At 44.7% G+C, this 26105-nt stretch overlaps 1 protein-coding gene across 3 annotated transcripts; it reads left to right on the top strand.

Moving 5' to 3' along the window:
• The first annotated feature begins 372 nt into the window (after window positions 1–372).
• Window positions 373–26105, top strand: ZNF771 (zinc finger protein 771). Of its 3 annotated transcripts, none has more exons than XM_071211199.1 (3): window positions 373–587; window positions 1430–1579; window positions 25072–26105. In XM_071211199.1, the coding sequence occupies exons 1-3, from the start codon at window positions 537–539 to the stop codon at window positions 25882–25884; spliced, it is 1014 nt and encodes a 337-aa protein (XP_071067300.1). In that variant the 5' UTR covers window positions 373–536; the 3' UTR covers window positions 25885–26105. The 3 variants fall into 3 exon arrangements, with proteins under 3 accessions (XP_071067300.1, XP_004479426.1, XP_004479425.2); XM_004479369.4 differs by lacking the exon at window positions 373–587 and adding an exon at window positions 662–775; XM_004479368.3 differs by lacking the exon at window positions 373–587 and adding an exon at window positions 938–1069.

The following is a 26105-nucleotide window of genomic DNA, read 5'->3' as shown; positions in this document are numbered from 1 at the left end:
CTGTTATTTCTCTTTTCCGTCATCATTTCTGAATCTTAGTTGCCCCATCCATAATATGGAAGAATTAGACATCTCCTTTTAACAGAGAAATGTGAAACACAGGTTTTTGTTGATTTAAAATATAAAATGTACCAATTTTTCAATGTTGGAAATTACATTTTTAAAAGTAAAATCTCTTTTCCTTTTTCCTTCCTTCCTGCCTCCCTACCTTATTTTAAAAAATAAAAACACTCGAAAAGCCAAACAAAATACTTCTGTGGACTAGATTTGGCTCGCGGGCCACTAATTTTCCTCCTAGGCTACTGGCTGTTAAGAGAGGTCATTAACAACCCTTACTGTGAAAACTCTCGGGCAGACCGCTTTACCTCCTGAACGTCAGGGAGCTCACGTATAAAATGGGGCCTCGACCCTTGGTTGTGCGGATCAAATGACATCTTTTTAACGTTCAGCTTAAAGCTGGCGCACAAAAGGCATTTCACGCGATAAACGGGCGCGATGGTTGTTGATTTTGGAAGGAGGTATTCAAGACGCAAGATATGCCACAAGCCAGAAGACCGGGAAGGCGACGCGGGGAAGGAAAAAGGGAGGTGAGGGGCTGGAAAAAAAGAGGGACGGGAAGGGGAGCGGGGGCAACAGGGTCCGCCCTCCAGGCGGGGCGCCAGCGAGAGGCCCAGGCCCGGGCCAGAGAGCACGTGGCCTATTTCGGGCGGAGCAGACGCGCCCGGCAGCAGCCGAGCCCTCCGAGCCGGTCGAACGGGACGAGCTGCGGGGGAAGGTTAGAATCGGGCTGCGAGGGCCTTGGAGGCCGGGCTGGCGCGGCCCGGGGTCCCCGGGAGTTGGGGTACCTCGGGAGGCGCGGGGTCTGGGCTCACCCTCCTCCCCTCGCGGTTGGGCCGGACGCCTGGGTCCTCTGTGCCCCTCCCACTCGGGGGCGGGTTCGGCGTCCCGGCCAATGACGAGCCGCCGCCAGGGCCCCGCCCCCGCCCCGCCCCCGGAGCCGCGGTCTCGCCGAGCGCTCAACTGCCCTGCGCCCGGGCCTGGGGTAGCGCGAGCGCCGAGCCTTGGGCTGGTGAGTGCGCCCCTCCCCCAGCAGGGTCTCCGCCCCGATCCCGCCTCCCGCTCGGGCCCGGGAGCTCCGGGCTAACGACCCGGGCCGCCGGCAGTGACTCAGCGCCGGGAGGGTGGCGCCTTGAGGGGTTTGGGGTTTCGAAGTGTTCAGGGCCTTGAATGCCGGGATGAGTGGGGATCAAAGGGTGTCTCCGGAGTTGGCCCCGGTACTGTGCCAGGGCGTCGGGCCAGGTCCGGGTGGAGTGGAGAGGGCCAGGCACGGAGGCCAGGGCAGGGCGGGAGAAGCCACGGCTGCGTCGCTTTGCCTGGGCCAGAGCGGGTGGGGAGGTTCCCGAGCTTCTGACCCAGCTCCCTGCCCCAGGACACCAAGATGCCTGGCGAACAGCAGGCAGAGGAGGAGGAGGAGGAGGAGATGCAAGAGGAGATGGTGCTGCTGGTGAAGGGTGAGGAGGAGGAGGGCGAAGAGAAGTACGAGGTGGTGAAACTCAAGATCCCCCTGGACAACAAGGAGGTACGTGTCTCACACACCTGGTGGTCCTTTGCCCAAACCTGGCCCCTCAAACAGAAGCCAGGTCTCCTGCCCTTACTTTCCCCTGACTCATAGACCCAGAATTTCAGGGTTGGGTTGACCCATCTTTCTGCCCCACTGCTCATGCTGCCATCGTGTAGGTGTCACAGGCACCGTGACGGGCACCATGCTGGTCCCTGGAGAGCAAACTATAGCCCTGGTTCCTTGGATCCCCATGGAGCTAGATGTCTAATGGCGTTCGATGAACAGGTGACCAGGTAGTTAAAACCTGGTGAGACAGGTGCAGGCACAGGGCGTGTGGAAGCCCACAGGTGGGAACTTAATTAGACTCCGGTGGGAGAGGGGAGGGGAGGCTTCCTGAAGGAGGTGGTCACAGGAACAGGTACGAGGACAGCTAACTTGCATGGCATTGACTGTGTGAGGGACACTGCTCTGAGCATCACAATTCCATGACGTCGGTCGAATTTGTCCCATTTTATGGTTAAAGAAACAAGCCAGAAAAGGGTTAGTGGCTGCCTGAGGTCTCACAGCTATAGAGGGATGGCTTATCTGAGTCTGAGGGGTGAAGTGGGGTGCCTGCTCCAGGCAGAGGGAAGGGCACAGGCTCAGAGGGGTGAGTGTGCCCTGGGGGAATGAGAGCCGACTGGCTCGAGTCCTGCTGTAGTGTGGATGAGAGTGGGGGGGTTGGCAAGCCAGGAGAGGGTCTGGGTTTTACCTGCTGCTGTCTGAAGGTTTTAAGGAGAGGCATTTAAGGAGATGGGAATATGAGTTAGATTTTCTCCTCCTAGACCCTGTCACCAGGAGTATTTCCACTTCCCAGAAGCCTGCTGGACTCTGGCCACCCCCAGCCAGAGCAGCCCTGGGTCCAGTTGGAGGGTTCCTGCTGGGCCAGGTTTTTGGGCCCAGCCTCCCTCGGATTTCTGTCAGGGGCCAGTTCCCAGGGAAAGAAGTTCTGCTGCCCCCTAGTGGGCCTGAGGGGCCTGAAGGGAAGGGGCTGGCCTGGCTCCTTTAGGCCTCTTCTTGGCAGTCTAAATACCGAGTCCTGTTTGTGCCAGGCCTTCTTGGCCCATCAACCTAGCCTGCCTGCCAGGATCCCCTGGTCTCTACCTTTGGCCTATAAGTTAAGAACCCAGATCCAGAGCTGAGGTTGGACTTCCAACTCCATCACTTACTAGCAGTGCAACCTTGGGCAAGTTTCTTGTCACCTTTAGTAAAAGGGAAATCTTTCATAACAGCTCCTATTTCTCGGGGTTGTGAGGATTAAAGGAGTTAGTACATGTGAAGAATTTAGGAGCATGTTTCACCATCATAAACATCACAGAAGTATTTGCTGCTTGTATTATTCATCCTCTCTGAAGTTCAGGAATTCGGGCTAGGCCATCCTTTTGGAGATTTTTCAATTCATTTTTATCAAGGTCATTCTGGGATGAACCCTGATGCTTGGAGATGAACAAAGAAACCAACATGGAGACCAAGGCAGGGACTCAGGGCAAACCACGCAGGGCGGTAGGGGAGGCTTCACGGAGATGAGTTTTGACCTGGGCCTCGGTGGCTTAGTGGGCATTTGGCAAATGGAGGAGAGGAGGAGGAAACAGCAAAAGCCAAGGCTCAGAGGAGAGGAGGCTAAGAAGGTAGGTGGGGCCAGAAAGTCAAGGTCTCAAATGCCAGTGGAGGAATTCAGAATACTGTTAGGTTATGTGTACCATCAGACTTCTTAAAACAGGGGAGAGATGTGACTGGAGTTACCATTTGGAAGAATCCATTTAGAAGGAGGCCAGGAGAGGCTGGTAGCCTGTTCTATGGTAGTGGCAGCAGGAATAGAGAGAAGGGGATACTTGGGAGGCAGATGTTGGGGGCCTTGAGAAAACTGTCTGGAGCTGAGGATGGGGGGTAGTGGAGCGGAGGTGGTTACGGCTGGTCATGAAAGGTATGTATGGCCAGGCTGTAAATGGTATCATGTAGCAGTTAAAAGCATTGGTTCAAATTGTAACTTCACCATTTATCAGTTTTGCCTCAGCTTTCTCATTCATGAAATGGGATAATAAAAATAACATCTTTGAATGCCGTTCTGAGAAGGGTCTTCTGGGTGACTGGATTTGGAAGAAGAGGGTAGAACTGAGGATTATACACACAAAACCCAGGAACATTTAGCTTTGTGTCCACAAGATAGCTCATTATTTTGCTCTGCAGCCTCTGTAGCCTCAGCTTCCCCATCTGTGAATTGGTGACATTGAAAGGTCCCTCCACTGCTGACGTTCTGTGCATCTTAGCTATCACTCAGTCCTGTGGCCACTCACTATCCAGCCGTGGGTGTTGTTATGCTGCACTCAGGGCCTGGAATGTTCTTTGTCTGCCTGTCAAAATCTAGTCTATCTTTAAAGAAGAGAAAAGATTTCTGCAGAGGGCTCCATGCTCGTCCAGTCCTGTCTCTCTCCTGCTTAAACCCTTGGGTGGTTTTCTGTTTCCACTCATTGTAAAGTCTCAGTTTCCTAAGCGTGGTATTCAAAGCTCTTCACCATCTGACCCCGTGTCAGTCCAGCCTCATCTCCCACCACTCAATACCCATCCGTGCTCCAGCGTCAAATGGACCTGACTCGTTCTCACCTCCAAGACTTTGCCTGTGTGTTTGTCCTGCCTTTCCCATCTCCTTTCTCTGGGAGTAGCTCTTCTGTCTTTCGGAACAGTGTTTCTTAATTTTTAACATGCCTAAGCCACCTGGGGATCCTGTTAAAATGAAGGTGTCATTCAGCAGGTCTGGGTGGGACCTGAGAGTCTGCATTTGGAACAATTCCTAGTGATGCTGATGTTGCAAGCAACTAGAGGATAAGGGTTGCGTTTTATACTTTGTACCAAAGAGCAGGGAGATTCTGACCACTAAAAGAGCCCAGGGAAGGGAGACAAGCTAGCTGCTCAGGTAACTTCAAAGCTAGTCAATGAGATAGAATTGTGTCATAGGATTTTTTAGACAATGACAGACTTCAAGTTTAAAACCTCGCTCTGCCATTTCTTAGCTGTGTGGCTTTGGGTCATTACGTTGCCCTTACGTAAAATGGGGCTCATGATCCCTAAACCATAGGGTTGTGAGTATTTAAAATGACAACATGCATGAAAAGCATTTAGTACAGTTCCTGGCACATAGTAAGTGCTCAATAAATGGCAGTTATTATTAATTAGAAAAGTAATGGCTGAGGAGGGAACTGGGATGTGCAACCTGGTGAAAAATTACTTAAGCAGAGAGACAAGATTACCGACCTCAAGTGCCTGGACCATTATATTATTGTTACACGACATTGTATCTCCACAGTACCTTTATGCTACAGTGCAAATACTATTTATTCTCATTTTTAAATAAAATAGGTGTTGAATATGAGAAACGTAAGGGCCTTTAAGAATCGCCTACTGTGGTATTTTGTCAAGTTTCAGCCTCGTGAGTCACTCATGTAGCACTTAATATTATTCATTTATTTTTAATGCTTTTCTTCAACTAGATTTACTTTGTCTTGTTAAATAAATTTATCTTCATCTAAACAATAATTTTGGTGAAATTGTGGGTGTAATATGATCGAATGTTTTTTCTACTATCCATGAAAAATAAATTTACGAAAAATAAATTTACAATTATTATAAGATAAAAGTTTGCCCCCTTGCCACCTAGAATCCGCCTGGCATCTTGTGGTGTGTGTACCTGAAGTTGGGCAATGTGGGTCTCATCTAGCCTCCCATCCTTCCTGGAGACACTGAGGCAGGGGAGGGGAATAACTTGCCCAAGGACTTAATGAGCTGGTCCCAGTCCCTCCTACAAAGATTCTTCCCCTGCTGCCTAAGGCCCCTCCTGGAGCTGGAGACACCACGGGTACTTGTGTTGAAGAATTTCTTTTTCATAAGTCAGGGAACCCAGACATGAGGAAATCCTCAGGCTGGCCAAAGGTGTTTTTTTTTTTAGGAGTTACTGGGGATTGAACCCAGGACCTCACATGTGGGAAGCAAGTGCTCAACCACTAAACTACATCTGCTCCCTGCCAAAGTTATCTTAAAGAAGGGTGTCAAAGGAAAATGGGCCATGGAAATGTCAACATAATGAGAACAGTTCTCTCTGCAGTGGCTGACATCTTGAAATAAACCCAACAGATGTCAAAACCAGGGCAAGACTGTAAAGTGTGACCTTGAATCCAGACTGTGCCCAACCAGCTGGGGAGAGTTTCTTGATTTCAATATCAAGTGGTATTTTAACCTTGAATCCCTGTGGGGAAAGAGGTGGGGACTTGGAGTCTACCTCTGCCACACCTGGGCTATGCTAGTACAGGGAAGCAGTGTTGCCCACTGGTTAAGGGCGAGCCTTTGAGAATCAGTTCTGACTCCCCTGGCTGTGTGAACTTGATCTCCGTGAGTCCATTTTCTCAAGTGTTAAAACACCTGACTCAAAGGAGGTGAGATTTAATAAAGTAATGTACACAAAACAGTATTGTCAAAGTTTAACACTGTAATGCTGATTATCACTATTAGCATTATATGTACTATTTAAACCAGACTTCCCTTGAATGGTCTCTGATTTCTGAAATTACCTTGTTTTCCAGTTTCTGAGGTCCTTACCTCAAAATCACTGCCTTTTAACGAAGGTCCTTGAATGCAAGGTCAGCCCTTCCCTCCCGCAGCCTTGGCAGTAGAAGGCAGTGACTGTTCCTTCCAGCTCCCAGGCATGAAGCAAGGATTCCCAGAGCTTCCCCTACCCGCCTCCCCACCTAGCCCCTTGGTGTAGTTTGCATTCTGGCCCTGCTTCTTCCTGGCCATCTCTTACCTTCCACAAACCTGTTTCCTAATCTGTGAAATGGACAGATACAGAGAGAAGCTACTCCTGTCTAGTCCTCAGTACGTGTGGGGCAGTTCATTTAGCCATGAATTAATGATTTAATTGCTTGGCCTTTAGTACTCCACATCACTTTTGCTGGGGTGAGCATTTCCCTTTCCTCAGAAGGGAGCAGTGTAGACCCTCCATAATCCTCTTCACTCTACTGTTAGTATAAAATATTTTACCCTCACCTTTGGCCTTTTACAAAGCATTTCTTTTCCTTTTTCAGTTTTTCTCTCTAGAAGCCCAGACCTCCTGAAACCGGCTCATTTTCATAAATTTATATTTCAGGCCTTGGAATAGCATTTGGGTTTTACCCTTGCCTTTTTTCTTCACAGCTTAAAAAAATTGCCACTTTAATTAAAATTGCTTGCTCAGAACAATTTACTTAAGAGCAGGGACTTGGGCCAAGACTGGCTTCCAAGATCCCAGGCTCTCCTGGCTGGCCTGCCTCACCAGCTGCTCTTGCTCAGTCTTCTTTGCCGGTGGCTGCTCATCTTGAGGACCTCCTAATGTTGGGGAGCCCCAAGTCTTGGTTCTTTATGTGCATCCAAGTCTGTAGGCTGCTGGCTCCCTGGTTTACAGCTCCAGCTTTGGTGTCTCCCCTGTGCTCCAGTGTCAAGGAAGCCAAATGGACCTCACTCCTCAACTTGCTCTTCATTCTCTATAAACAGCAACTCCACCTAGGCCGTTGCTAAATCATATTACATAAAACATAACAAAAATGATAAAAATTGAAAATACTCCTTGATTTCTTTACATCCCACATCTAATCTCTTATCAAATCTCTTGTCTCCAACTGCAAAATAAATCAGATACCCACCACCTCCACTTCCACCTGTGACAGCAGTAGCCTCCTCACTGGTCTTCTTTTGCCCTCTCTCTGCCTTCATTCTGTTCTCAATCCAGCAGCCTGAAGGAGTGAGGGAGGTTTTTTTCTTCTTCTTTTTTTCTTTATTAGAGAAGTTGTGGGTTTACAGAACAATCATGAATAAAATACAGGATTCCCATACACCAACCCACCACCAATACCTTGATTGGTATGGAACATTTGTCAAAATTGATGATAGTTTTTTTTTTTTTTTTAAGATTTATTTATTTATTTATTTCTCTCCCCTCTGTCCCCCACCCCGGTTTTCTGTTTTCTTTGTCTATTTGCTGCATTGTCTTTGTCTGCTTCGGTTGTTGTCAGTGGCACGGGAATCTGTGTTTCTTTTTGTTGCGTCAACTCTCCATGTGTGCAGCACCATTCCTGGGCAGGCTGCACTTTGTTTCACGCTGGGCGGCTCTCCTTATGGGGCACACTCCTTGCACGTGGGGCTCCCCTACGCGGGGACACCCCTGCGTGGCATGGCATTCCTTGCGTACGTCAGCACTGCGCACGGGCCAGCTTCACACGGGTCAAGGAGGCCCGGGGTTTGAACTGCGGACCTCCCACGTGGTAGGCGGATGCCCTAACCACTGGGCCAAGTCCACCGCCCCATGTTTTTTTTTTTTTTAAGAGGCACCGGGGATTGAACCTGGGACTTTGTACATGGGAAGCAGGCCCTCAATCAACTGAGCTACACCTACTCCCACAGATTATGGCACATTTTTATAATTTTACTATTAACTAAAGTCCATGGTTTAATTTAGGGTTCACTGTTTGTGTAGAGTAGCTCCATGGTTTCTTGCTGTTTTTTTCTGTTACCATAGATGCAATCTAACATTTTCCCTTTTAATTACATTCAGAAATATATTTCAGGGCTTTTAATTACTTTCACAAGCAATTAAGATTTACATTTCACAGTGTTGTGTTAATATCACCACCATCCATTACCCAAACATTTTCATCATTCCAAATAGGAACCCCGTACATTTTAAGCTTTTTAAAAATATATAATGTATACTTAAAGATAATTAGATTACATAAATGTTACATAAAAATATAGGGAATTCCCATGTGCCCTGCTCCCTACACCTCCCACATTTTCCCATGTTAACAACATCCTTCATTAGCGTGATACTTTCATTACAATTGATGAAAACATTTTGGAGCATTTCCACTAATGCATGGATAGTTTATATTATATTTTACACTCCTTCCTGCACAGTTCTGTAGGTTATGACAAGATATGTAATGGCCTGTATCTGTCGTCGTAATGTCATTCAGGATAATTCCCAAGTCCCGAAAATGTCCCCATATTTCACCTGTTTTTCCCTCTCCCTGCCCTCAGAACTTCCAGTGGCCGCTGTCTCCATATCATTCAGTTCTTCCATTGCTAGAATCACAATAAGTCTATAGTAGAATACCAGTAAGTCTACTCTAGTCCATAGTTCATTCCCCAATCCTGAAGTTCTTGGAATGGTGATGTCCACTCCACCTCTAATTGAGAGGGGGCTGTGATCCCAAAGGGCCAATGGATGTGACTCTCTTGCTTGCAGTTGTAGACACTCTTGGCTCCTTGGGGTGGTCATTGTCCATCATCATCTCCTTGTTAGTTGTCATTTTAATCTTTAACTTCCCATTTCCTATCCCCACCCCATCCCCTGGTAACCTATATTCTAGATTCTGATCTATGAGTTTGCTTATTCTAATTGTTTCAGATCAGTGAGATCGTACAATATTTGCCCATTTGTACTTGACTCATTCATGCAACATGGTGTCTTCAAGGTTCATCTTTGTTGTAGCATGTATCAGGGCTTCATTCCTTTTTATGACTGGATAATATTCCATTATATGCATATACCACATTTTATTTATCTGTTCATTGGTTGCGTCCATCTTTTGGCAATTGTGAATAATGTTGCTGTGAACATTGGTGTGCAAGTATCTGTTCAAATCCCTGCTTTCATTTCTTTTGGGTTTATATATAGTAATAGGTTGGCCGGGTGATATGGCAAATCTATACTTAGCTTTCTGAGAAACCACCAAACTCTTCCACAGTGGCTGCACCATTTTACATTGCCACCAGCAGAGGAGTGTTCTTATTTCTTTGCCTCATCTCTAACTCTTGTCATTTTTACCTCATGTGGGAAGCTGGTGCATAGCCACTGAGCAACATCGGCTCCCCTGAGTTGGTTTTTTAAATTTGTTTTGCTTTGTTGTTTACTTTTGTTTTTTCAGGAGACACTGGGAACAGAACCCAGTACAGTATCTCCCATGCTTGAACCACATCCACTTCCCTTCTGTTTTTTTAATAGCAGCCGTTCTCATGGGTGTGACATGGTATCTCATTGTGGTTTTTGATTTGCATTTCCCTGATGGCTCATGATGCTGAGCATCTTTTCATGTGCTTTCAGGCCATTTGTATATCTCCTTTGGAGAGATGTCTGTTCAAGTCTTTTGCCCATTTTTTAATTGGGTTGTTTGTCTTTTTGTTGCTAAATTGAATGATTTCTTTATATGTTCTTTTTTTCTTTAAGATTTATTTTTTATTTATTTCTTTTCCCTTCACCCCCATTGTCTGCTCTCTTGTATCCATTTGCTGTGTTTTCTTCTGTGTCTGCTTGCACTCTCAGCGGCACCAGGAATCTGTCTTTTTTTTCTTGCATCATCTTGCCATGTCAGGTCTCCGTGTGTGCAGTGCCACCCCTGGGTGGGCTGCACTTTTTTCATTAGGGGTGGCACTCCTTGAGTGTGGGGCACCCCTACGCAGGGGACACCCCTGCGTGGCATGGCACTCCTTGCGCACGGCAGCACTGCACGTGGGCCAGCTCACTACATGGGCCAGGAGGCCCTGGGTTTGAACCCTGACCTCCTGTACGGTAGGCAGATGCTCTGTCAGTTGAGCCACATTTGCTTCCCTATATATTCTGTATATTAAACCTTTATTGGATATTTGGTGTCCAAATATTTTCTCCCATTGTGTATGTTGTCCTTTTACTTTCACGATAAAGTCCTTTGAAGCACAAGAGTTTTTAATTTTTTTTTTTTTTTTTGAGGGCCTGGGGGCCAGAGATTGAACCTAGGACCTTGTGTGCGCGAAGCCAGCACTCAACCATTGAGCCACTTCAGCTTCCCTGACTTGGTTTTTTCCTTTGTTTTGCTTGTTGTTTGCTTTTGTTTTTTCAAGAGGCACCAGAAACCGAACCTGGAACCTCCCATGTGAGAGGCGGGAGCTCAACTTCTTGACTTGCATCCACTCCCAAGAGCTTTTGATTTTGATGAGGTCCCATTCATTTATTTTTTCTTTTGTTGCTTGTACTTTGGGTGTAAAGTCCTGAAGATGCTTCCTTTCATTTTCTTCTAGGAGTTTGATCATTCTATTGCTTATATTTAGGTATTTTATCCATTTTGAGTTGATTTTTGTATATGATATGAGGTAGGGGAGCCTCCTTTTTTTTCTTGCAAATGAAGGTCCAGTTTTCCCAGCACCATTTATTGGAGAGACTATTCTTTCTCAATTGAGTGGTATTTGCTCCCTTGTCAAAAATCAGTTGGCCATAAATATGAGGATTGATTTCTGAGCTCTCAGTTCTGTTTCATTGGTCTGTATGTCTGTCCTTGTGCCAGTACCATGCTGGATTTTAAAAAAACAAATCAGTTTTATTGGTAAATTTATAAATTTACCAATATAAATTTTACCAATTAATAAATTTACCAATATAAATTTTACCAATTAATAAAGCACACAATTCATCTAAAGTGTACAATCAGTGGTAATTTGGTATAATCACATAGTTGTGCATTCATCACTTTATTATTAGAGCATTTTCATTATTTCAATAATAATAAAAAACAGACAAACAAGAAAATTCTTCACCTTTTAATCTCTGTTTTCCCTGCTATACAGAGCTGCTATTTCTGGCTATTCTCACATGTATTTATTAAGCAGTTTTATTGAGATATATTCGCATACCATAGGATCTATCCAATTATTGGCTTTTAGTATACTCACAATATTGTTCATTCATCATCACAGAATTTTTAGAACTATTTCATTACTTCAAAAAGAAAATCTTCACACCCCTCAGCATGCCTTCCATAGCCATAAATAACCACTAATCAAATTTCATCTTTCTAAAATGATTTATATTTACATTTTATATAAATGGAATCATACAATAAGTTACAAAACATATGTAGTTTGTAGTAGTGCAGTCATATGGGTTTTGTTCTTTTGTGTCTGGCTTGATTCACTCAACATAATGTCCTCCAGGTTCCTCCATGTCGTCACATGCTTATAACTTCATTTCTTCTTACAGCTGCATAATCCATTGTGTGAATAGACCTCAGTTTGTTTATCCATTCATTGGTGATGGACAGTTGGGTTGTTTCCAACTTTTGGCAATCATGAATAACACCGCTAATAACATAGGTGTACAGATATCTATTCATGTCACTGCTCTCAGTTCTTCTGGGTATATACCCAGTAGTGGTATTGCAGAGTCATGTGGCAAATCTATATTCAAGTTCTTTAGGAACTGCCACACAGTCCTCCACCATGACTGTACCATTCTATATTCCCACCAACAGTGAATAAGCGTTCCTATCTCTCCACATCCTCTCCAACATTGTAGTTCCATCTTTTTTTTTTTGAAGATTTATTTTATTTATTTATTCCTCCTACTCTCATTGTTTGAACTTGCCATCTGCTCTCTGTGTCCATTTACTATGTGCTCTCTCTGTCTGCTCGTCTCTCTTTAGGAGGCACCAGGAACTGAAGTGGAACCTCTTATGTGGCAGTGAGGCACTCAGTTGCTTGAGCCACCTCTGCTCCTGCTTTGTTGTGTTTCCTCTTTGTGTCTCCTTGCTGTGTCATCTTGTTGCATCAGCCTGCCATCTTATTTTTTCTAGGAGGCAGAGGGAACTGAACCCAGGACCTCCCATGTGGTAGGTGGGAGCATAGTCACTTGAGCCACAGCCACTTACCCTCTGTCTTTTCTTTTTTTTTTTTTAAGATTTATTTTTATTTATTTCTCTCCCCTTCCCCCCCCCCCCCCCCCCCCCGTTTTCTGCTCTCTTGCGTCTATTTGCTGTGTATTCTTCTGTATCTGCTTGCATTGTCGGCGGCACTGGGAATCTGTGTCTCTCTTTGTTGCGTCATCTTGCTGTGTCAGCTCCCCGTGTGTGCAGTGCCACTCTTGGGCGGGCTGCACTTTTTTTCGTGCAGGGCAGCTTAACGTGGGACACACTCATTGTGCGTGGGGCTCCCCTATGCAGGGGACACTCCTGCATGGCACGGCACACCTGCACGTGGGCCAGCTTACCACACGGGCCAGGAGGCCCTAGGTTCGAATGCCGGACCTCCCATATCGTAGGAACGCTCTGTCAGTTGAGCCATGTCCACTTCCGCCTCTGTCTTTTTAATAGCATTATGATAGGTGTGAAATTATATCATTGTAGTTTTGATTTCTATTTCCCTAGTCACTAGTGATGATGAACATCTTTTCATGTGTTTTTTTGCCACTTGTATTTCTTCTTTGGACAAATGTCTATTCAAGTCTTTTGCCCATTTTTTAATTGGGTCATGTGTCTTCTTTTTAATGTTAATTTTTAACTTCTATTTATATATTATGGATATGAAACCTTTATCAGACATGTGATTTCCAAATATTTTCTCCCATTGAGTCAGCTGCCTTTTCACCCTTTTGACAAAGTCCTGTAAGGTGTAAAAGTGTTTAAGTATGAGGTGTTAAAATGATTTAATTATTTCTCCATGCCCCACCCCTGCCATAGTTTATGCTCGCTGTCTGCTACCTGTATGCTCTCTGTGTCTGCTCATCTTTTTTTTTTTTTTTAAGGAGGCATTGGGAACTGAACCCGGGACCTCCCCTGTGGGACGGAGGCACCCTATCACTTGAACCATCTCTGCTTCCTGCTTGTTGTGTCTTTAATTGTGTTTCCTCATGTGTCTCCTTGTTGCGTCATCTTGTGTCAGTTTAACCTCATCAGCCTGTCATGCCAGTTTACTGTCTTGCTTGTCTTCTTTAGGAGGCACCAGAAACTGAATCCGGGTCCTTCCATGTGGTAGGTGAGCACCCAACTGCTTGAGCCACATCTGCTTCCCCAGGCTTGTGTATTTAGGTCTTTGATCCATTTTGAGTTGATTCTTATATAGGGAATGAGATAGGGTTCTCTTTCATTCTTTTGGTTATAGATATCCAGTTCTCCCAGCACCATTTGTTGAAGAGACTGTTTTGTCCCATTAACATGGACTTAGTAAGTTTGTCAAAAACCAATTGGCTGTAGAGGTGAGGGTTTATTTCTGGACTCACTCTTCAATTCTGTTCCACTGAGCAGTGTGTCTGTGTTTATGCCAATACCATGTTTTGTTCTTTTTTTTTTTTAGATTTATTTATTTCTCTCCCATTCCCCCCACCCCGCTCTCCCGAGTTGTCTGCTCTCTGTGTCCATTTGCTGTGTGTTCTTCTGTATCTGCCTGTATTCTCGTCAGTGGCACCAGGAATCTGTGTATCTTTTTGTTGTGTCATCTTGCTATATCAGCTCTCTGTGTGTGCAGTGCCACTCCTGGGCAGGCTGTGGTTTCTTCATGCAGGGCGGCTGTCCTTGCGGGGCACACTCCTTGTGCATGGGGCTCTCCTACAGGGGGGACACCACTGTGAGGCACGGCACTCCTTGTGCGCATCAGCACTGCACGTGGGCCAGCTCACCGCATGGGTCAGGAGGCCCTGGGTTTGAACCCTAGGCCTCCTATGTTGTAGGCGGACGCTCTATCAGTTGAGCCAAATCCACTTCCCTACCATGTGTTTTGACCACTGTAGATTTGTAATATGTTTCTAGGTCAGTCAGTGAAATTCCTCCAATGTTGCTCTTCTTTTTTTTAGAATGCTTTTGGCTACTTGGGTACACTTTCCCTTCCTAATGCATTTGGTAATTGCCATTTCTACTTCTGTTAGAATTTTGATTGGTATTGCATTGAATCTATAAATTACTTGGGGTAGGATTGAAATCTTCACAATATTTCGTTTTCTAATCCATGCACATGGAATATCTTTCCATTTGTTTACGTCTTCATTGATATTGATTTCTTTTTTTTTTTTTTTAAGGTACCGGGGGCTGGGGACTGAACCCAGGACCTCATATGTGGGAAGCTGGCACTACATCAGCTTCCCTGAGTTGGTTTTTTTTTGTTTTGTTTTGCTCATTGTTTGTTTTTGTTTTTTCAGGGAACCGAACCTGGACCTTCCATGTGGGAGGTGGGCACCCAACTACTTGAGCCACATTTGCTCCTTCATTGATTTCTTTGGGCATTTTTTATTGTTTTCTGAGTATAGGTCCTGTATTTCTTTGGTTAAATTGATTCCTAAGTATTTGAGTCTCTTTGTTGCTATTGTAAATGGAATTTTTCCTCTGATTTCCTCGTCAGATTGTTCAGTATTAGTGTCCATAAATATTACTGATTTTTGCATGTTGATCTTGCTTCCAAGCCTCTTTGCTGAACTCATTTATTAGCTCAAGTAGCTTTGTCATACATTTCAGAATTTTCTAAATATATGATCATGTCATCCACATACAGTGAGTTTTACTTCCTCTTTTCCTGTTTGGATGCCTTGAATTTTTTTTTCTTGTCTAATTGCTCTAGGTAGAACTTCTAGTACAATGTTGAGTAACAGTGGTGACAGTGGGCATCCTTATCTTGTTCCCAATCTTAGAGGGACAACTTTCGGCCCTTCTCCATTCAGTACACGGTTGGCTGTGGATTTTTCAAATATGCCTTTTACCATATTGAGGAATTTTCTTTCTTTTCCTATCTTTTGAAGTGTTTTTATCAAGAAAGGATGCTGGATTTTGTCAAATGCCTTTTCTGCAGTGATTGAGATGATCATGTGTTTTTGTTGTTTTCCTTCAATTTGTTAATATGGTGTGTTGATTTTCTTATGTTGAACTGACCTTGCATATACCAAAAATAAATCCCACTTGATCGTGATATATAAGTCTTTCAGTATACTGTTGGAGTCATTTGTAAATATTTTGAGAATTTTTGCATCTATGTTCATTAGAGAAATTGGTCTGTAATTTTCTTTTTTTGTAGTACCTTTATCTGGCTTTGCTATGAGGGTGATGCTGGCTTTAAAAATATGTTGGGTAAATTTCCCTCTTCAGTTTTTTTGGAGAGTTTAAACAGGATGGGTGTTAATTCTTTTCGAAATGCTTGGTAGAACTCGCCTGTGAGGCCATCTGGTCCTGAACTTTTCTTTGTTGGGAGATTTTTGATGACAGATTCAATCTCTTTAAATGTGATTGGTTTGTTAAGTTCTTGTATTTCTTCTAGCATCAGAGTAGGTTGTTGGTGCATTTCTAGGAATTTGTCCATTTCATCTAGGTTGTCTAGTTTGCTGGCATACAGTTTCTCATAATATCCCATGATCCTTTTTATTTCTGTGGGTCAGTCACAACTTCCCCCTTTTCATTTCCAATTCTATTATTTGCATCTTCTCTCTTTTTCTTTGTTAGTCTAGCTAGGGGTTTGTCAATTTTATTGACCTTTTCAAAGAACCAGCTTTTGGGCTTTTTTACTTTCTCTTTGTTGTTCTCTGTTTAATTTATTTCTGCTCTGATCTTTACTATTTCTTTCCTTCTGCTTGCTTTGGGATTGGTTTACTGTTTTGTCATTGTTTTTTTTTTTTTCCTAGTTTCTCCAGTTGTTCAGTTAGATCTTTGATTTGAATTTTTTTTCTTTTTTAAAATTTATTTATTTATTCCCCCCACTTGGAGCTTGCTTGCTGTCTGCTCTCTGTGTCCATTCGCTGCACATTCTTCTGTCTGCTTGTCTCCTTTTGTTGCATCATCTTGCTGAGCCAGCTCTCTGGGCATGGGCCATCAGCTCTCCGTGGGCAAAGGCCAGTTTGCCTTCACAAGGAGGCCCTGGGAAGCAAACCCAGGGCCTCCCAAATAGTAGACAGGAGTCCACTTGGTTGAGGCACATTCACTTCCCCTGATCTTTGATTTTAGCTCTTTCTTCTTTCTTCTTCTTTTTTTTAAGATTTATTTATTTTGTATTTATTTCTCTACCTTTCCCCCATGCCCCAGTTGTCTGCTCTCTGTGTCCATTTGCTGTATGTTCTTCTGTGACCTCTTCTATCCTTATCAGGGGCACCAGGAATCTGTATTTCTTTTTGTTGCGTCATCTTGCAGTGTCAGCTCTCTGTGTGTGTGGTGCCATTCTTGGGCAGGCTGCACTTTCTTTCACGCTGGGTGGCTCTCCTTACGGGGCGCACTCCTTGCGCGTGGGGCTCCCCTATGCGGGGGACACCCCTGTGTGGCAGGGCACTCCTTGCGTGCATCAGCACTGCGCATGGGGCAGCTCCACACGGGTCAAGGAGGTCCTGGGTTTGAACCACGGACCTCCCATGTGGTAGGCGGATGCTCTATCCATTGAGCCAAGTCCACTTCCCTCTTCTTTTTTAATAAAGGTGTTTAGGGCTATAAATTTCTCTCAAGACTGCCTTTGCTGTATCCCATAAGTTTTTGATAAGTTGTGTTCTCATTTTCATTTGTCTCAATACATTTACTAATTTCACTTGCAATTTCTTTCACCCACTGATTAGTTAGGAGTATGTTGTTCAGCCTTTGAATTTTCTCTTTCCTGTCTATTATTGATTTCTAGTTTCATTCCATTATGATCTGAGAAGGTGCTTTATATAATTTCAGTCTTTTTGTATTTATTGAGAGCTGCATTGTGACATAACATGTAGTCTATCCTGGAGAAAGATCCATGGGCACTTGAGAAGAATGCATAACCCACTGAGTTTGGGTGCAACATTGTTCATATGTCTATTAGGTCTAACTCATTATCATATTGTTCAAGGTCTCTGTTTCCTTGTTGATCTTCTGTCTAGTTCTAATGCTGTGAGTGGTGTGTTGAAGTATCCAGCGACTATTGTAGTGATGGCTATTTCTCCCTTCAGTTTTGCCAGAGTTTGCCTCATGTATCTTGGGACATCCTGATGAGGTGCACAGATATTTATGACTGTTATATCTTTCTAGTGGATTGTCCCTTTTATTAGTATATAATGGTGGGATGCCAATGTGGTTCAGTGGTTGAGCACCGGCTTCCCATATACAAGGTCCCAGGTTTAATCGCTGGCCCTGTTACCTAAAAAAAATATATAGATATAGATATTTGACCTTCTGTATCTCATAGCTTGTCTGCATTTAAAGTCTGTTTTTGTCTGATATTAGTATAACTCCTCCTGCCCTTTTTTTGGTTACTATTTGCATGGGGGTATCTTTTTCCAGCTTTTCACTTTCAGATGGTTTGTATCCCTGGGTCCAATGTAAGTCTCTTGTAAGCAGTATATGGATGGCTCATGGTTTTTTATCCATTCTGTAAGCCTGTATATTTTCCATTCACATTCAATGATATTACTACAAATGCATTATTTACTTTCATCATTTTATTCTTTGGTTTTCATATGTCATATCTTAATTGTCTTTTTACTCTTTTTCTTATTCTTTCTGCTATTTTTTCTTCTATCATCTCCTCCAAGTCTCTCTCTCCTTTTTTTTTTCTTCAGGCTCTAAGGAAATATGCTGTTTTGATAACTGTGGCTTTGTAGTAAGATTGGGAAGTGTGAGTCCTCCAAATTCATTCTTCTTTTTCAAGATAGATTTAGCTATCTGTGGCATCTTACCCTTCCATATTAACAATATTAAATTTCCAATCCATGAACACGGAATGTTCTTCCATTTATTAGGTTTTCTTTGATTTCTTTTGGCAATGTTTGGTAGTTTTCTGTGTATGTCTTTTACATCCTTGGTTAGATTTATTCCTAGATATTTGATTCTTTTAGTTGCTATTGTGAATGGAATTTTTTTTCTTGATTTCTTTTTCTGATTGTTCATTGCTTGTATATAGAAACATCACTGATTTATGTACCCCACCACTTTGCTGATTAGCTCTATGAGCTTTGTTACCGATTTTTTTTAGGATTTTCTGTATACAGGATCATATCATCTGAAAATAGGAAAGGTTTTACTCTTCCTTTCCAATTTGGATGCCTTTTATTTCTTTTTCTTCCCTAATTGCTCTGGTAAGAACTTCCAGTACAGTGTTGAATAACAGTGGTGACAGTGGGCATCCTTGTCTTGTTCCTGATCTTAGAGGGAAAGCTTTCAGTCTTTCACCATTAAGTACTGTTGTGCTGAAAATTAAACAAACTAAAAGGGGGGGGGGAGGGGGAAGGTGGTACAGAATAAGTTTATTGAGCTAAAGTTGCCTTAATGCAGAAGCAGCACCAAAAGAGGTTTCTGCTCAAAAGGTTGAGTTGAGGGATCAGCTTATATGGTTGCTTGAGACAAAGGGAAGGTATGGGAAATGGGGGGTGGGATAAGAGAGACACGATTTATGCTTGGTATGCACTTTCCATGCTTCTGTGTATTATGAGGCCAAGGGCCTGTTTGCGCAGGCTGTCCTTGAGGCCCAGTTTGTTAATTAGCAAGCAGGAGGTTTCTGTAAGGTTGTGGCTATCTGGTGAAGATCAGGAGGCCTAGCTAGTGTCAACTTGAACTCTTTGTTACAGCTCTTCCACACTGGGACAGGGGTTTTATCAGCACTGCAAAGGATTATTGGTATGTCACCTTTCTTCAGTTAACCTCTGTTTCTTTTTTATAACTCTCTGGAGAAAATGGAAGCTCAAGCAAATCAGGATGGCTAGTAAAATCATTTATCATTCCAGTTTCATACTAGAATGTTAGATGTGGGCTTTATTTATTTATTTATTTTTTATTTTATTTTATTTTTAAAGATTTTATTTTTATTTATTTAATTCCCCTCCCCTCCCCCGGTTGTCTGTCTTCTCTGTCTTTTTGCTGCATCTTGTTTCTTTGTCCGCTTTCCGCTTCTGTTGTCGTCAGCGGCACGGGAAGTGTGGGCGGCGCCATTCCTCGGCAGGCTGCTCCCTCCTTCGCGCTGGGCGGCTCTCCTCACGGGCGCACTCCTTGCGCGTGGGGCTCCCCTACGCGGAGGACACCCCTGTGTGGCATGGCACTCCTTGCGCGCATCAGCACTACGCATGGGCCAGCTCCACACGGGTCAAGGAGGCCCGGGGCTTGAACCGCGGACCTCCCATGTGGTAGACGGATGCCCTAACCACTGGGCCAAAGTCCGTTTCCCAGATGTGGGCTTTTGATACATGTCCTTTATCATGTTGAGAAAATTTCCTTCTAAAATGTTTTAAGTGTTTTTAATCAAGAAAGGTGCTGGATTTTGTGAAATGTCTTTTCTGCATCAGTTTAGGTGATCATGCTTTTTTTCCCCCTTTGTTCAGTAAATGTAGTGTATTACATTAATTGATATTCTTATGTTGAACCACCCTGGCATACCTGGGATAAATCCCACTTGATCATGATGTATAATTCTTTCACTATGCTGTTGGATTCAGTTTGCTGATATTTTGTTGAGGATTTTTGCATCTACAATTATAAGGGATATTGGTCTGTAGTTTTCTTGTGGTATCTTTATCTGGCTTTGGTATGAGGATGATGTTGGCCTGGTAGAATGAATTAGGGAGTGTTCCCTCCTCTTTAAGCTTTTGCAAGAGTTTGCAAGAATTTGAGCAGAATTGGAGTTAAGTCTTCTTAAAATGCTTGGTAGAATTCCCCTGAGAAGCCATCTGGTCCTAAGCTTTTCTTTCTTGGGAGATTTCTGATGACTGATTCAGTCTCTCTACTAGTAATTGATTTGTTGAGATCTTCTATTACTTTTTGCTTTTTAATATTTATTTTATTTCTCGCCCCTCCTCCCCCACCACATTGTTTGCACTCACTGTCTGCTTTCTGTGTCTGTCCATTCATTGTGTACTCGTCTTCTTTTTAAGAGGCAGGAACTGAACCCAGGACCTCCCATGTGGGAGTGACATGCTCATTGGCTTGAGCCACCCCCGCTCCCCACTTGTTGTACCTCTCATTGTTTCCTCGTTGCATCATCTTGTGTCATCTTGCCACACCAGCTTGCTGTCTTGCTTGTCTTCTTTAGGAGGCACCAAGAACTGAACCCAGGATCTCCCATGTGGTAGGTGGGCACCCAGCTGCTTGAGCCATATCTGCTTCCCTTCTATTTCTTCTTGAGTCAATGTACGTAGTTCGTGTGTTTCTAAGAATTTGTCCATTTCCCCTAGATTTTCTAATTTTTTGGTGTACAGTTGTTCATAGTCTCTTACAGTCCTTTTTATTTCACTGGTGTAGGAAGTAATGTCTCCTTACTTAGTCAGCCAAAGGGGTGCTAATGCAAAATAACAAAAGTCTGTTGGCTTTTATAAAGGGAATTTATTTGGGGTAGGAGCTTACAGTTACTAGGCCATAAAGCATAGGTTACTTCCCACACCAAAGCCTATGTGCACATAAGATGGCTGCCAACATCTGCCAGGGTTCAGGCTTCCTGGGTTCTGCTCTTTCCAGGGCTTGCTTCTGTCTGGGCTCAGGGTGCCTTTCTTCCTGGGGCTTGCTTCTCTTTCCTCACAACCAAGCTCCTCTGTGTGCGTACTTCCCAGGGCTCCAATTCAAGACTCCAACATCAAACTCCACTATCAAAACTCCAGCTCTGTTCTTTGCCATGTCTTTTGGCACACCCTATTGACATGACCCAATCTTAAACTCTAATCGTAATTTAATCATGCCCAGGTACAGACCAGTTTACAAACATAATCTAATATCAATTTTTGGAGTCCATGAACCATATCAAACTGCTGCACCCCCTTTTTCATTTATTTTCATTATTTGTATCCTCTCATATTTTGTCTGGCTAGCTAAAGGTTTGTCTATTTTATTGATCTTTTCAAAGAGCAACTTTTTTGGTTTTGTTGTTTCTATTGTTTTTTTAGTTTTTTTTTTTTTTTGTTTTCTTTTTCATTTATCTCTGTTCTAATTTTTTTTTAAAGAGGTACCAGGGATTGAACCTGGGACCTCATACATGGGAGGCAGGCACTGAACCATTGAGCACACCTGCTTCCCCACTAATTTTTGTTATTTCCTTCATTCTGCTTGCTTTGAGTTTAGTTTGCATTTTCTTTTCTAGTTCTAGTCTCAAAACTGAACCTCAAAAGTCTTTCTTCTTTGTTTTTTTTTAATGTAAACATTTAGAGCTATAAATTTCCCTCTCAGCACTGCCTTTGCTGCATCCCTTAAGTTTTGGTATGTTATTTTCTTTTTCATTTCCTTTGGGATATTTCCCGGTTTCCCTTGTAATTTCTTCTTTGACCCATTGGTTGTTTAAGAATGTATTGTTTAATCTCCACGTACTTGAAATTTCCAATTCTCCCTCTATTATTGATTTCTAGCTTTATTCCATTGTGGTAAGAGAAGAAGATTTTAATATTTCTGAATTTACTGAGGTTTGTTTTGTGACCTAATATATGATCTATCCTGGAGGATGATCTGTGTGCATTAGAGAAGAATCTATGTTCTACTGCTTGTTGGGTGAAATGTTAGTTGTTTTAGAGTATCATTCAAGTCTTGTACTTCCTCACTGATCTTCTGGCTAGATAGCCTATCCATTATTGAGAGTGGTGTATTAAAGTCTCCTGCTATTAACGCAGAACCGTTAATTTCTCCCTTCAAGTCTATCAGTATTTGCTTCATACATTTGGGGGCTCTGCTGTTAGGTGCATGTATATTTATAATTGTTACATCTTCCTTTTGAATTTCTTAAGATTTATTTATTTCCCCCACCACCCTGTTGTTTGTGCTTGCTTGCTCTTTGTGTCTGTTCATTGTGTGCTCTGTCTCATCTTTTTAAAAAATATTTCTCCCCTCCTCCCTCGTTTTGCACTCGCTCTCTGCTCTCTGTGTCCATTTGCTGCGTGCTCTTTTCTGTCTGCTTGTCTTCTCTCTAGGCGGCACTGGTAACCAAACCTGGGACCTTCCAGAGTGGGAGAGAGGTGCTCAATCTCTTCCGCCACCTCAGCTTCCTGGTCTGCTGTATCTCCTATTGTCTCTCTTCTATGTCTCTTTTTGTTGTGTCATCTTGCTGTGCCAGCCCTCCATGCAGGTTCACCAGGAGGCCCCAGGAATTGAATCCTGGACCTCCCATATGGTAGACGGGGGCCCAGTTGCTTGAGCCACATCTGCTTCCCTCATCTTCTTTTTAGGAGGCACTGGGAACCGGACCCATGACCTCCATGTGGGAGTTGCCCAATAGCTTGAACAACACCCACTCCCTGCTTGTCGTCTCTCTCATTATGATGTCTCTCCTTATTGCATCACCTCATTGCATCATTTTATTGTGACAGCTAGACATGCCAGCCTTTTGCATCAGTTTGCTGTCTTGCCCATCTTCCTTAGGAGGCACCGGGAACTGAACCTGGGACCTCCTGTGTGGTAGGTGGATGCCCAACTGCTTGAGCTACATCCACTTCCCTGAATTGTTCTTTATCAGTATATAATGACCATCTTTGTCCCTTATAACTGCTTGACTTAAATTCTATTTTAATCTAATATTAGAATAGCCATCCCAGCTCTCTTTTGGTTACTACTTGCATGGTATACATTTTTTCCTGTTTTTAGCCTCAATCAACTTGTGTCTCTGAATTTAAGACAATTTGTAAACAGCATTTAGTTAGGTCATGCTTTTTTCTTTTTTAAAAAATCCATTTTACCAGTCTCTGCCTTTTGACTGGAGAGTTTAATCCATTTACATTTCAATTACTACTGATAATACAAGACTTTCTACTGCCATTTTGCTATCTAGCCTTTGTAAGTCTTATACCTTACATACAACAATATTTGGTTTGATGCCAAGTTAATTTCAATAGCATGCACGTACATTTTTCCTGTACCCGTCCTCCCATTTTTGTACTTAACTGTTTATATCTTTCTACAACATATGTCCAAAAAACATAGATGTATCTTTTTTTTTTTTTTTTAAGTTACCAGGGGTGGGGGATGAACCCAGGACCTTGTATGTGGGAAGCAGGTGCCCAGCCACTGAGCCATATCAGCTTCCCTGAGTTAGTTTATTTGTTTTGCTTGTTGTTTTGTTTTTTTGTTTTGTATTTTCAGAAGGTACCAGGAATGGAACCTGGGACTTCCCATGTGGGAGTGCTCAACCACACTAGCCACATCCGTTCCCCCTCATTACATTTTTTCCTTTTAAGATTTATTTTTTATTTCTCTCCCCACCCCACCCCCCCAGTTGTTGGCTCTGTGTGTCCATTTGCTGTGTGTTCTTCTGTGACCGCTTCTATCCTTATCAGCGGGACCAGGAATCTGTGTTTCTTTTTGTTGTGTCATTTGTGTCAGGTCTCCATGTATGCGGTGCCATTCTCGGGCAGGGTGCACTTTCTTTCATGGTGGGCAGCTCTCCTTACGGGGCGCACTCCTTGCACATGGTGCTCCCCTAGACGGGGGACACCCCTTTGTGGCATGGCACTCCTTGCGCACATCAGCACTGTGCATGGGCCAGCTCCACACAGGTCGAGGAGGCCCTGGGTTTGAACCTTGGACCTCCCATGTGGTAGGCAGACACCCTATTCATTGGGCCAAGTCCGCTTCCCTTCATTACTTTTTTTAATGCACGTTATTTTATTAGCATTTTCTTATTAAACTATGACATAGCATTAATTATTACTCCTACTTGCTCTTAAATGGAATACAAACCCAGAGAAATGAAATGACATTGTACCAAGCCTGATGAGCCCCCACTGATAACATGGGGAGGACAAGTGGATGGAGGTAACTCACATAGGTACCTCAGGGTATCGGTATAAGACTTTGCATCTCAGTTCCCCAGCAGTCAAGCCCCCATTGTCTCTTGCTCTGTGGGAGCCCCTCATTACTTTTTATGCATTTGTATTTTAGCACCTCTAGGAAGAAGTGTAGCTATATCCTAAGCAATATAATACAGTAGTACTTATTCAAATGGTTACTTTATCACAGGTCTTTATTTCTTTATGCTGCTTTGAACCACTGTCTAGTGTCCTTTCCTTTATTCTGAAGAACTCCCTTTAGCATTGCTTGTAGGGCAAGTCTATTTGGGGATGAACTCCCTCCGCTTTTGTTTATCTGAGAATGTCATCTTTCCTGAAGAACCCTTTTAAAGTAGAAATCTAGTCCAGTCACTTCCCCGCTGAAAATCCTCTTAATATCCTCTTCTAATAGCTCCCCATCACATTCATATTAAAACCGAAAGTCCTTATAGGGGTCCGGAAGGCCCTAAATTAGTGACCCACCCCTTCCCCAATCTCATCATTTCCCCCTTTGCTCACTAGGTTCTTGCCACTTGGATTTTTCTTGTCGTTCCTGGAACTCTGCAAGCAAACTGGGTGCCTCAGGGCATTGCTGCTCCCTCTGTACTCTGTAATAGGCCTATAGCCTTCTCAGCTCGTTTGGGTCTCTGCCCATTGCCATCAGGAAGGTTTCTTCACAATCCTATTTAAATTTGCAGCATCTTCCCACTCCCTATCCATCTTTTCTGCCAGTAGGAAAGGTGCCTAGGACACTGCAAGAACTCAACAAATTCTTCACTAGTGAGAGTAGCGAACCTTAAAGTGCCCAGTGTCCACTAGGCACTGTGTGTTTACGGTACACACATGATCCCATTTCATGCACACTGCTATCCTAGGAGGCGGGCACCGTTGTATTTCCTATATTACGGATGGGGAACTGAGGCTCAGCGAGGCTGAGTTCCAGTCTCAGGCGCGGGCCTATCGGTCAGGCCTGACCTGCCCTCCACCCCTCTCCCCGCAGGTCCCGAGCGAGGCGCCGGCCTCGTCTGCCGACCCGGCGCGTCCCCACGCGTGCCCGGACTGCGGCCGTGCCTTTGCGCGCCGCTCCACGCTGGCCAAGCACGCACGCACGCACACGGGCGAGCGGCCATTCGCGTGCACCGAATGTGGCCGGCGCTTCTCGCAGAAATCGGCGCTGACCAAACACGGCCGCACGCACACGGGCGAGCGGCCTTACGAGTGCCCCGAGTGCGACAAGCGTTTCTCGGCCGCCTCGAACCTGCGGCAGCACCGGCGGCGCCACACAGGCGAGAAGCCGTACGCATGCGCTCACTGCGGACGCCGCTTCGCGCAGAGCTCCAACTACGCTCAGCACCTGCGCGTGCACACGGGCGAGAAGCCGTACGCGTGCCCGGACTGCGGACGCGCCTTCGGCGGCAGCTCCTGCCTGGCGCGCCACCGGCGCACGCACACGGGTGAGCGGCCGTACGTCTGCGCCGACTGCGGCACGCGGTTCGCGCAGAGCTCCGCCCTGGCCAAGCACCGGCGCGTGCACACGGGCGAGAAGCCGCACCGCTGCGCAGTGTGCGGCCGCCGCTTCGGCCACCGCTCCAACCTGGCGGAGCATGCGCGCACGCACACGGGCGAGCGGCCTTACCCGTGCGCCGAGTGTGGCCGCCGCTTCCGCCTCAGCTCGCACTTCATTCGCCACCGCCGCGCGCACATGCGGCGCCGCCTCTACATCTGCGCGGGCTGCGGCCGGGACTTCAAGCTACCCCCCGGCGCCACGGCCGCCACCACCACCGAGCGCTGCCCGGAGTGTGAGGGCAGCTGAGCGCAGCTCCTGTGGCCGCGGTGCTGCAAGCATCTGGCTGGGGACGGGCACGCTGGGGCCCGCATCACAGGCCGGCTGCGTTGACCTGGAGTCCTCCCTGTCCCCTACCCGTGCAGGCGGGCCAGGCTGCCCTGGAACTGAGGGGGTTCCCCAGAGATGGTGCCCACCTCCCTCACCACAGCCACTAGGCCCGTGTTAGTGAATAAAGTATTATATCTTCA

The sequence above is a fragment of the Dasypus novemcinctus genome, chromosome 23 (genome assembly GCF_030445035.2).
Source record: "Dasypus novemcinctus isolate mDasNov1 chromosome 23, mDasNov1.1.hap2, whole genome shotgun sequence".
Lineage (NCBI taxonomy): Eukaryota > Metazoa > Chordata > Mammalia > Cingulata > Dasypodidae > Dasypus > Dasypus novemcinctus.
Note: the sequence above shows the minus strand (reverse complement) of the source record. Positions and strands in the feature narration are given on the sequence as shown.